Source organism: Amphiprion ocellaris, chromosome 2, assembly GCF_022539595.1.
Source record: "Amphiprion ocellaris isolate individual 3 ecotype Okinawa chromosome 2, ASM2253959v1, whole genome shotgun sequence".
Taxonomy (NCBI): Eukaryota; Metazoa; Chordata; class Actinopteri; family Pomacentridae; genus Amphiprion; species Amphiprion ocellaris.
In genome coordinates this window covers 38,665,763-38,678,522 of record NC_072767.1, presented here as the reverse complement: position 1 = coordinate 38,678,522, position 12,760 = coordinate 38,665,763, and the positions used below count along the sequence as shown (strand labels likewise).

The following is a 12,760-nucleotide window of genomic DNA, read 5'->3' as shown; positions in this document are numbered from 1 at the left end:
TTAACTTACATAAATGCTTACATAAGGAACTGATGTCACCGTGCGCCTGAGCACTGTCATGAATGAACAAAGTGAGGGAGGGTTATGACTGTCTGACCCTGAGTGCCACACTCACAATGAAGCCACCCTCCGTTAAATTAATTAGACTAATGGGATATCCCTGCAGCATGAGGGTGATCCTGTGATTCAGTCAGGTCTGGTAAAAGTTTGCACATGATGTTTCCAAACCACAGCGCATTTAGTCATTGCTGGAGTACAGTGTGCTTACAAAAGCTGAGAGGGCACAGCATCCTTATGACCTCATTCTTTCCAAACAGGGGGGATGGGATGAAGGGAATGAGGGGAAAAAAGTTAAAGAGGAGGAGATTGAATGAATTACTTTTGTCAGTCGTTTATCATTAAACTTTATGGCAATTTATTTAACTTTGGGTGACTTTAAGAACAGCTGCACACAAACACACATACTTGTACTGTTTATGCTTTCTCTGCCTCCCTGAGCTCTGGCCTGTGGAAAGGGAATAGGAACCAAATGTCAGCGGACTGTGTGGGAGAGAGGGTTTGCTACAGGAAAAACAGAGAGGCAGGCCAGTTTAGTAGTGAGAAAACGGAAATGGCTATTCCTCATTAGGTTTTCACATAGAATGCATGACACACACACACATACAAACTCGGAGACCTTTGCCTGGGTTTCAATTTCACTTTCAGATGTCAGTTGGTAAATCCGAAGTTAAAGTAAGGTGAAGTTGTAAAGTGGCCACGCTGAGTTTGATCACAGTTTGCAGTAACCAGATACCTGAAGTCTTTAGTGTATGGTATGGTGGAAAGCTCAAGTGTCTTGTTTTCCTGGGTTTCTTATAACCATTAGCCTTTACTGCATAGGTTACTTACATAGTGCAAACATTATTTAAACCCTGAGGTAAAGGTCATTTACAGAACTCCCGTAGCTATAAATACAACATGTGTCTATTTGGACTATAGGTCAGAACATGATTTCACTTTGTGCCCCCATCTTTTCCTACAGGCTAACTGCAGCACCAACAGCCCAACCAGTGGCAGCAGTCCCTCGCCACGCTCCCGCAAACCTGGCGCCATCATTGAGAGCTTTGTCAACCATGCTCCCGGAGTCTTCTCAGGGACCTTTTCAGGTGAGAGGACACTGAGCTGCCTTTAAGATTTATTGCTGCTCTAAGCAATAACACAGTAAGATCCAGCTGAAAGCCTCTTTTATGAGAACTTGCGTGCTTCACAAAAATGCCCAGAAAATGAAACACAGGCTCCTCTGTCTGGTCTCAGGACCCTTAAATGCTTTTGCACTTCTTTGCTTTTTAAAAAAAATGGAAACTAAATACAGATCTATTGTAGCAGTTTCTTAAAATATTTTTCCTCCGTCCTCCAGGCACTTTGCATCCAAACTGCCAGGACAGCAACGGGCGTCCCAGACGAGATATCGGTACCATCCTGCAGATCCTCAACGACCTCCTGAGCGCCACTCGCCACTACCAGGGCATGCCCCCCTCTCTCACCCAGCTCCGCTACCAGACCCAGTGCGGTTCGCCCACCTCCCCGTCCCCCTCGCCGCCCCCTTCGCCTCCGGTTACTGGCATGACGGGCCTCTCTGCCAAAGCTACCTCTGTGCCCGCCAGCAGCCCCAGCAGCCCTCCGCCGACTCTTCATCCGCTGGTGCAGTGCCAGAGCCAGATCCGCATGTGCAAACCCCCTGGTGAGTGACTCCGCTCCACACACACCCTCCTCCCTGTTCATGCAAGCATGTCATGAACACAAACAGAAACACCCCTCACACATTAAGTCACTGTGCATCCCTTGAAGCCCTTATGAAGCAGATGTTATTGCTGTTGCCACAGCTTTAGAGGGGTGTGTGTGTGTTTAGCGTGTGCGAAATCACTGTCGTCTAGAGCCTCGGCTCCGCTCTTGCTTTGCAACCTACTGAAGAATTCATTGACATCTTTCTGTTTCTATTCTCATAGCCCATCATGCTGAGCTCAGTTGTGTTGCATCATTATCTTCAAGTGCCTATTTTCGTGTTTAAAATACTGACAAAGCAAGAACAGAAATGTCAGATTAGTGAACAAAAACAGTCATGCATGTGCTGTATGTCTCTTGGGTTTTGAAGCAGATGAGAAGAGTGGGAGCAGGGAGGAGCGGGGGTCCCCTCAGTAATGCAATACAAGCTTCTCCAGACCTGTTCAGTCAGGCTTCACTTGTCAAGCAGCAGAGCTGGCTTTGTTTTTGTGCGCCAAGGAGATAGGTTTACCCCTTCAAGCCTGGGCTGGGCTATGTTTAGATTAGATTAGGCTTTGGGTGAATAACCTGTCTCCTGAAGAAGGGCCACAGCTGGGGCATGTATGGGCTGGGAGCTGGACAAACCTTAACATACCCATGCTGCAGGGCTGGGCCGGGGCAGGTGCTGGAGTTCAGATGATACCATTGTAGAGGCTGGGTTTGAATGTTTGAAAACCCTCCTTTCCTTGCAGTGACACAGGATGTTGAGTGTCAGACAGATGTCCAGAACCGATAACATTCAGTCGGTGTTGTAAGGTTAGACTGACTGCACTGGAGGAAAAAAAAACGGCATTGTCCTCTGCTGCCTTCCTTATCTCCTTCTGAGGAAATCAAGCTAGTCTTCATTGAAATTTTGTGGAAATTCGCCAGCAGTTGCTAAATAGTCTTGCAATTCATGTTTAATGTTTTCTTTCGCATTTCCATTGTTGCAGTCTTGCTTTGTCTGCCGCTTTATGACCTTCTGTTGCAAGCAGAAGGAAGTTGTTTGAGCAACTGAACACCGACTCACTGGGAATGTCCACTATTCCACCGCATCACCCTGGGTGCCCTTACAAGTGTTGAGTGAACAGTTGGAATAACACAGGCTTATTTTCGTAACTCAGGGAAGACCATTCCTTCGCCGCCCCAACCTCCATACTACCCCACCCTTCCCCTCTTCTCCCACTTTCGTCATCTCTCTCTTTCTGCACTCCACAGCCCACGCTACAGTTTCCCCCCATTTCTGTCCAAAAACAGCCTTGTCTGTAAAATCCATCTCTGTGTCTTCCTTCCTAATCATCCCCTTCTCTTTCCATGTCTGCGCCCAGCATCAATACATTGTCTGTGTTCGCTTGGCCTTTAAATAGATTTATTCCAAAATGCAGCTCTGAAAAGAATTTGCTTTGTGAAGTCGAGGACAGTAGGAGGAGGAGGATGCGGAAGATGGGGGTAGTTAAAACCACAACACTAAGCCTCCATTCATCGTATGAGTGTTTATATCCTGTCCATCAGTCTACCAACTGTCCATTTATTATCCAAGGGCAACGGGTGAAAGAATAGCCTGTCTAATGCCCTTTTCCAATTTAACCGCCTTGATCCGACTTCCTGCTCCACAATATGCACTTCCAGCGAGCGGTGTGTGAATGGGTAACTGGCCCAACTAAGCACAGTTAAACTGGAGCGAGACAATGAATGCACCGGCGTGTTTGCAATGTGCCTATTTGTATCCTGTTCCACATGGTGTCCCGAGGAAGCCGATGACATAAACGCTCTCAGGCAGGTCTTATCAGTCGACACCTGATGGAAGACTTACTGGACTTAACACTGTGGCTTAACTCTGCTTCACAGAAACCTGCCTTCATTCAGTTACAAGAAAAAAAACCTGCGCTTCCCATCTGCCTGAATATGTGAGCGCAGTCAAACTCAGGTTGAGGCAGCCTCTTGAAAATGTCACATAGCTTGGCTGTCTCCTGAGAGCCTTTACCCTTTCCACTGCAAGTTCATGTGCGAGGTGGAGAAGACAAGCGTAAATAAAAAGCCAGAACACACACACACACACACACACACACACACACACACACACACACACGCACACACTCGAACCACAAACGCTTGGTTAAAGGCAACTTGGCTTGGTTTCATGCTGTATAGTATTGCTGAGTTGTGGGGGATTTGTCAGGCAAGGACTTGTGCTGAATTTGAACAGGGGGGCTTTAGGATGGCCTGGCACTGCTGATTGTTAGCTAAATTCCTCTACTGAGCAGGACGGACCTCCCCGGCACCCCCTCCAGCACCTCTCGCCCCCTGCCCAGCCAAAGCCATTGTGTGGGGGCCGGGGACAGGGGGCTGTGTACAGGGCACCAGGCTGAGCCATTGTGGAACAGAAGGGAGGGGAGGGTTGTGGGATTATAGAGCTGCCTTTTAGTCCCACTCCCACTGCAGCTGCCTTAGTTCAACACAGGCACACAGAGAGGGGCAAAGCAGGGGCAAAGTTAGCTCTGAAAGCTTCTCCAGCATCCCCCCTCTTTCTCCCTTTACCACCTCCTGTCCCCCTTTTTTCGATTTGTCAGGTCACGTTAGTTTCCAGCAGACTGCGAGTCAGAGTAGGAAGAGAGACACAGGGAACGATCCTTTGCCCTTAACCTCATTTAAACCCTATATATATATATATTTAAACCCTGACCAGCTTGGTCCAGGCGCAGCGCATTATCGGCCGGTCGGCTTTAACTCTGTCACTGACGTTTTGCCTGGGACACACGTGCAGCGCTCGCTCCACAAACGGCCCGGCGACGCAGCACGGCACAGATCTATCTAGCGAAGCCAGCCAAGCACATCAGGTGCCCTTTCATTGTCGACAAGGAGAGCGAGAGGGAGAGAGGGAATGCAAATGAAGTCTAAAAGTCATTGAAGAGCTCGTGTCCCTGCAGGGCTCTCGATGCCCTTTCGCTGGCTGTCAAAATGCTCATATTAGCTCTGGCTTGATGGGTTTCTTCAGATTAGTTGGTTTAAGTTTTGTTTTCTAGTGCGTACGAGTGGATAGCTTGTTTATTTCCTGATAGGTCAGCAGACTGAACTGTGCTCCAGACACAATGAGATATTGAACCCAGAGATACAAAGTGTGTTTTGTCTCATTCAGTTTGTGCATTTCTTTACTTGACTCAGCCAACAAAAAGCATGCTTCATGTTGAGTGTTTGTGGCAAATTGCTATGATGTTGTCTTATTTGAATATTATCAAGAAATTTTGAACCTCATTTGAGAGTTTGGAAGGGACAAAAATGGGTATTTGTCATATTTCCATTCAAGAATATTACAAATTCACCTGTTGACTCACTGTTGCAGCCACAAAACTGACTTTTATTATGAGTTAAGTTCTGCAGTAGTTTGGCACATCAGTTTTTGTCTAACGTTATTAACACCCATAATAGAGATGAGGCTTCAGACAGTAATACTAAAAGAGACCAAGGCTGACTTTGCTGCAATGTGATTTCCTCTTATTCCTCCCTCCCCTCCCCTCCTCTCTCTCTCTTTTTCTTTTCTCTTTCTTTCTCTGTGTCTTCGTCCACCGCTTCCTCCTTCCCCTCTGGTTCCCTGGATGCTGAGCAAACACAATGTTCTCTCTGCAAGATCACAAGACTTATCAAGACAAACAAACAAACAACAGCACTAAGACAACTGCAAATGAAGGCCAATCTTTATACAATCAATAAAAGGAGAAGCTCCTTTAATCTCCCTCTGCGTCCTGCACACTGCAGCCCTCCTCCCTTTTTCTCTCTCTCTACGTACCTCCATCCACCACCCACTCCTCCCACCCTGCCTCCCTCCCTGCCTCCCTCCCTGCCTCCCTCCCTCCCTCCCTGCCTCCCTCCCTCCCTCCTTGCCTCCCTCCCTCGTGCTCCCTATCTCAGTCCTTGCTGTGTTGCTGGGCTGGGCTCAAAGGCAAGGAAAACTGACTGACGCATCGATTATTCATAGATCACCCCTTTTTCTCCCTCACTCTCTCTCTCTCTGTCTGTTTTTCTCTGGCTTTTTCTGCAGTGCCCGGTGTATTTACAGGGCCTGTGTCAAAGTCTTCAGAGAGGAGAGTTTGCAAAAACGGATGAATGCGTGATTTTTGGTGTGATTGGCAGGCAGGGCAGCGGTAAAAAAGAAAGAGGAAGAAAACAGAGTCAGGCATTTCCTTCCTCTGCGTGCCCTTGACCTGTCTTCTGTTTGATATCTTCCACTGTATGCTTCTAAGAAAAGCTCTGCTTCCTCATCTGTCTTTTCTGTGTCATGCATGAGCTTGGCTTCTCTCTGTCTCTCTCTCTCTCATTCATTCCCTATGTCTCTTAGTCACCTCTCTCTGGGTCCTCCAAGGTTATTGTGCTCACGTCAAACCCGAGTCTCTGCAACCAGGCTCTGGGCCAGCCTGTGTGTGTGATGTGTGTGTATAGTCTGTCCTTCGTAGCCAGCCCTAATAATAGCCCTACTGTCATAAACATAGTCTGGAGATCCCTGCGGCCAGCTGTGTCCGGCCCAGCCGCCCAGGGCTCCGGTAGTGACGCTGATGAATGGCTGCACACACACACACTCACAAGTTTGGTGGAGCTCCAAGCGCATTCCCAGAGCTCTTGCCAAGCCAAAGGCCAAGACCTCCTGCTGCAACACCAAACTGCCCTTTTCCCTCTTCAGTGTGTGTTTTGCTCTCGTATATTCTTAGGCTGTTTTGGTAAATATACCTCCTTCTGGAAAACAGCATCACGACTGATGGAGTACCCCGGTGAAATATAAAGAGAGCATTTAAATTGCCTCGAAAAGCAAACTGCACCAGACAAACAGATTTTTGTATGTAGGCATGTGTTGGCTTTCTGCCCTTCATTGTGTACGGCCATATTTCGACACAGCTGAGGGGCGGTTTTTGCTTTTGGCTAGTCAGAGCAAGGGGAATAAGCAAAAGAGGGAGGACCAGAGGGGGGGAACAAAGCCTTGCGGCAGCATATATGGATGTCACATGGAGCTGAGGCAGCGGAACAATGGCTCTAATGTAGGAGAACCCCCCCTCCCACTGGTGTACCCCCTGTTTTCTGGAGATGACACACACACACACACACACACACACACACACACACACACACACACACACACACACACACACACACACACACACACACACACACACACACACAGCATCTGGATGCACATGTATTTGTATCAGGACAGAACACGTTGGCAGGAAGTGGAAAAACCCCAGTGTGTCAGCGTTGAGTGTAATGTGAAGACGTGCTCATTTTCGGTTAACTCCGGGCTGCTTGACGACAGTTTACTTTAGTATGCATGGCCAGACAGTGGTGAATATTTATAGCCGAGGAGGAAAGGCTTGGCGCTGCTCGATTCGATAAGCAAATGAGGGAAAAAGAGGTAAATTAAGCCCACACAGAGTCCGGAATTCATTCCGATAGGGGGGGGAAAGCGGAGGAGGGCGCGATCGATTCAGAAAACTGACACCTACGGCTGATCCTTTCACCCTCCACCCTCTTCCTCCATCCTTTTTCCTCTACTTACCCCCCCTGCCCCCTCGCCCCTGGGGGAGGAATTCCTTAACCCTCACCGCCGAACCCCCCTCTCGCCTCCTCCTCCTTCTCCTCTTCTTCATGCTGCCCCACCTAGCTGTCTCTGGGGAGACGTGGGGCAAGAGCTGGGAGAGTCAGAGGGGGGGAGGCCTTCAGCATGAGTGTGTGAGGGGTGAGAGGGGGGTAGAGGGGGAGGGTTGTTAGGTCAATGAGCTGAGAGTAGGAAGCTGCAGCCATAATAAAGAAGAAAAAAATAGAAGAATAAACCCAATCTTTGCCTCTTTCTCCCTCCCTCCCTCTCCCTCTCTCTCTCTCCGCTTACAATTTCCATTCGCTTGCATTTTCTATTGAAAGCCAATAGCGTTGTCCTGGGCCCGAGATGGATGGCTGCACTAGAGCTAAGGTTTAATCAATAGGTCTTTTTAATTTGCCATTGATCCACGTTAAAAGCTACTGCGGCTCTAGCTGCTGCTGCTGTGTGTGTGTGCACTCGCGATTGTGCACGTGTGTATGTGTGTGTGTGTGTGTGTGTGTGTGTGTGTGCATGAGCGAATGTGTTTCTGCGTGAATACATGATAAACTCGAATGTGGATTCGAGTGTCTCTGTGTGTGTGTTTGTGTGTGTGTGTGTGTGTGTGTAGCCGAGGCAGAGATGGCCGCCGTGCTTCGGTTTATTGACATCCTAGCCCATTATTTAATTATTTAATTCCCAGACAGATACTAATGGAGCTGGCTAATAGATTGCGGTTGCCTTCCTTTCCTTCCAAAGCCCCCCGAATATATGTATAAATGGAATTAGGCTCGACTCGGCCGGGGCGCGGGGAAAAGCATTCGCGGTGCAATGCGAGGCCTTTTTTACTCCCCGGAGACCCGGGCTCTCTCCTATAGGCACATCAACAGCTAGAAATGCACTTAGGAGCACGTCCAGGCAGCCAAGGCATGTCATGCGTTAATTACGTTTGCAGATATCATAGGAGGCTATCAGAATGTGTCCTCTCTGCCTTGTGTTTGTGTCTTTTTTGACCCCGCTGTTGGTTTTTTTCAAGGAGATCTGGGTCTAAGAGGTCCCCTGCTCCCCCCCCTCCACTCTCAGTGATAAGGGGATGAAGTGGCACTGAGGGAGGCTGATGATGCTCAGTGGGGGAGGTTAACCACCAGATTCCAGTGTTAGTTTGTGTGTTAGAGCCAAGGGAATGATCCGAGCTTTATCATCAAGGCTGTGTGGCTTTATCTGCTATCCTGCAACACACACACACGTTAAACATCCTTCTTAAAGCTGTGCAAAGTCTGTTAACTAAACACCCGACTGACCATTTGTCTGCTCTGTTTTCCTGTCTAGGTGACCGCTTGCGTCAGACCGAGAACCGTGCAACCCGCTGTAAGGTGGAACGTCTGCAGCTGTTGATGCAGCAGAAGCGTCTGCGCAGGAAGGCCAGGCGGGACCAACGGGCTCCTTATCAGTGGCTCCCCAACCGCAAGGCCGGACGCAGCAACAGCAACAGCAGCATGTCCAGCGAGGGCTCCCTGGACCTGGACTTTGACGATTCTGTGTGGAAGCCCGACGTCAAGGCCGATTTGAAGTCTGAGTTCGTCATGGCCTGAACTGAGAGATTCAAAGATGTGCAGAGCATCGCCCGGGATTTACTTTGAGATGTATTTTGGGGGAGTGGATTGGCAGGAGGTGACTGCAAAGAGGAAATCAAAGCTGTCTTTGTGACGTGAGGAAAAAAAAAGCCTCCCTGCAGACTTTAATCCCGTTCTGTCCTTCACGGTTGACCTTGTGAGAAAACAGCAACAACAGCAAAAGAACTATCTTGTGATGCTTGGATTTGGACAGGCAACAACCGGACTTAACAGTGTACAAGACTTTTTTTTAGGGTATGATTACAGAGACCGTACTTGAACTTCAGCATAGCAGAATTCAGTCGGTGGTGGTGGTGGTATTTTCAGATTTTTGTTTTTCTTTTTTTTTAAACATGCACTCTGGGCAGAAAATGAAGAGATCCACACTGGACTTATTAACAAGACAGGAGGCCTCAGTGTTTCCTAATCACAAGAAAAGGCAGAACTGCCGGACTATGGATTATTCCAATGGGCATTCTTATTGATCTCAAAACTCACCAACCAGAGTCCAGTTTTTACCTGTTACGGGGTGGTTAAACTTTTTTCTTTTTCCACTTTTAAGCATATTATTATATTTTATAAACAAAAAAATATGTAGCATTGTTCACAAAGCATTCAGGTTTTCATATTAACAGTTCAAAGTAGTTGTTGATTTGCACATTCGCTTGATTTATAACAGCTGGTCGAAATGTGCAAAAAGGAGGAGGAGGTGGGGCCTGAAATAGAATAAAAAAAAAAATGAATATGGAAGTATTGATATCAACCTCAGTGACATAGGGTATCGATAGGAATGATTAATGAATAAACAAAATGAATTAATATTAACAGAAAGTGCTTTAGAGGATTTTAAAATCTTTAAAATGTATATGGAAAAAAAATCTATTTTTATTTCTTTTCCTATCTGCTGTTTTCAAAAAACAGCAGCCCTCTGTGGCTTTAGTCAAGTCGTTGACTACCAACAAATATGTACATCCATTCAATCATTCATTAGCTGATCCATGAATTATTTCGTCTAGCCACAACAAAATGAAAGATCATTTTCATCCAGCCCGCCTCATGTCTTACAGACCTGAATGGACTTGTCAAGGGATTTTTGTGTACATAAATGTCACAATTGGCAAACATTTATGAGGGTGTCTGTATGTTTGACTTTGTTGTAAATTGATTTAGAATATCCCATGTTTTTCTGTCACAGTTATCTTCTCCCAAATAAAACCCCATAGTTTCTCAAAAATCATCAGCCGCAGTAAGTGCATGGGTCACTGCTTTTTAGCATAACAGGATAAAAAATTTCAAGTCCCGGTTTTTTAGGCCCATTTGACGCATAACTTTATCACAAGTCCTCATAATGATGACTCTATTTTTTTACTGGCAAAGAGGGAAAAGAAGAAGAAGAGGGGATCTTTATCCAGCATCATTATCTAGTGCCTCCACCAGTACATCCATTGACATATCAGGTTAGGCCTTTCACAGTTTTGCTGCTACATGGGGGGACTTATAAATTAAAAGAGGATTTAAAAAAGAAAAGCGGGAAAAGGGGTGGGGGAAAGTGACTTTTCTTTGCATGCAGAAGTGTGAAATTACACTGATCTTTTTTCTATTTGATGGAAGATTTAAAAAAAAAAACTGGTGCTGTGGGAATGAAGGTTAACAACATGCATGAATTTGTGAAGAAAAATGAAACAATGCTGCTTTTGTTTGGTTAGGGGGTTTTTTTGTAACTTTTTTTTTTCAAAAAATTTCTCAATGTTAGAACAACTGCTAAAAGTATTACGACGCAGAAACCAAAACAGATGAAGTTTAAAGTGTGCGGACTCACGTTGTTGCTCAGCACTGAACATTCCTGTTGTGTGACAATGAAGATGATGATGATGATGATGAGCAAAGAGCAACTGACTCTCTCTCAACTCCCCAAAAACACTGGTTTTTAAGCCCCGTGACTCTCAAGGACCCAGAACTGTTTCACCACCTCCCCTATCCTCCCAGCCTGAACGCCAACCAAGAGGCTCATGTGGACGTATTATTCGCGCAGGGAAACAAACAAAACCCAACAGACCGGTGGATTTTTACAGCAAATGTCCGTCAAACCCACTGGAGAGAAGCATCTCGTCTGTCTCTTTTGTCTGTCTGTCTGTCTGATCGACCACCCTACCACGATTGCACTCCCAGCGATTGCAGTGAGAGATTACCTTTTTGGTGAACCTCATCTTTTTTTTAAGTGGCCTTACCTTTCACTAAAAAAAATGAGACACTTGGGGACAACGGGGGTGGGAAACGTTTCTTTGGTTTTTCAAAAAAAAAAAATTCTGTGCGTATCGATGTCGGACTTGTTGTCATCAAAGGCGCCATTTTTTTGTCACTGAGGACACTGGGCATCTGTCGTTTAGTGCTTTTAGCTGGTGGAGTCTCTATTATGTCAAGGCTTCTGTGCCTTAAAAATGTTGCCCTTGCAGTGTCAGTGTCAGATTTAAAAGCTTGTTTTCGTCAGTTGATGCACGCGGCTGCCGTATTCGCAGCCGTCGTAGATTTCTAGGGGTAAAGCTTGTTTGAGTGAATCAAATACTGTTCAAAAAGTAGGTGTTGTTCCTCAAATATTGTCTTTGTCCCATTTCTTCATTGTGTTGCCATGCTTGTTGGTCTGTTTTTTGAAACCTCACGTCCCTCCTGATCCCCTTCCCCACCAACAAGCAGCAAAAAGCTTCAAATCTGTGTAACTTGTGTTAACTGAGGAAGTTTACGCCACAGTACTTAGCGAGAAACAGCCCTAATTCAGAATAAAAAAAGGTCCTCTGAGGATCCCAGACTACATGCACTTCCCGTTTCCTTGGGTACAACATTTATTAAAGGACAGTTAAACCCCTGCCCCTCCCAAATTTTTTTATTTAATTTTCTTTTGTATATGTATGAACTATACTCTGTGTGTGCCTCACTTCTGTGTGAAACTCAAAAAGATGAAACAAAACAAAAAAGATGACAAAAGCATTACAGAGAGGATTAAAAATCAGTATGTTGGTGGAATTCTGATCACGTCATTTAAGTTGCCTGTTCTTTCTTGTAGCCAACTATTGAAAATAACAGGATTCAAGAATACAATTTACAATGTTCTAGCTCTAGACCGGTGTAGCACATGTGTGACTGTATTAATTTATGAAACCAAAATGGTAACTGTGAATTATGTATTTCTTTGTGCATTTTTTTTTTTAAAAAGCGGGGGAGAAGGTTTTGTCGGGACACGGCAGCAGCCGATGCTCGTGTCTGGGGGAAAAAAAACTTTTTTTTTTTTTTTTTTTTGGTGGAATATAATGGAAGCTAGACGATGTTTCCAAAAAAGAAAAAAAATGTCAAAAAACAAACAAAAAAGAAAACGAAAAAATATATGAATATATTTTTTTTCTTAAGCAATACATTTCAGTGTGACTTGTGATAGAACATTTTTCTTTTTTTTAGGTAATAAATAAATAAATAACAAAATGAGTACATCAGGTCGTCTCCTTGAGTGTTTCATTACGAACCCCATTCAATAACATTGAGTCCTATTCAGTCTCAGGTTTCATGTGAGATCTGTTTCATGAGGTAACTCGATATGAACGGTGTATGAAAAGGTGGAGAAGCTCAGGATTCCATTGATAAAATATTGCCTTACATATCAAAAGCTGATGTAATTGATGATTGGACTGAACCATTTCTGTTGCCTGAGGGGTGGACAGGGCCTATGGATGGCTTGCAAGTAAAAACAAAATTCCTCATTAAAGTTTTGAAGCCTAGCTGCAGATTTTTGCTGCAACCTTTTTGGACTTCTGGTTAACCT

General features: G+C 45.6%; 1 protein-coding gene across 2 annotated transcripts in view; it reads left to right on the top strand.

Moving 5' to 3' along the window:
• Positions 1 to 12,434, top strand: part of midn (midnolin) — a 28,466-nt gene extending 16,032 nt beyond the window's left edge. For both annotated transcript variants that reach the window (XM_023286247.3, XM_023286248.3), the window contains 3 exons: positions 1,022 to 1,145; positions 1,397 to 1,720; positions 8,669 to 12,434. In XM_023286247.3, coding sequence (XP_023142015.1) covers positions 1,022 to 1,145; positions 1,397 to 1,720; positions 8,669 to 8,931 — 711 coding nt within the window. In that variant the 3' untranslated portion in view covers positions 8,932 to 12,434. The remainder of the gene's footprint in view (positions 1 to 1,021; positions 1,146 to 1,396; positions 1,721 to 8,668) is intronic.
• Positions 12,435 to 12,760: the final 326 nt, after the last annotated feature.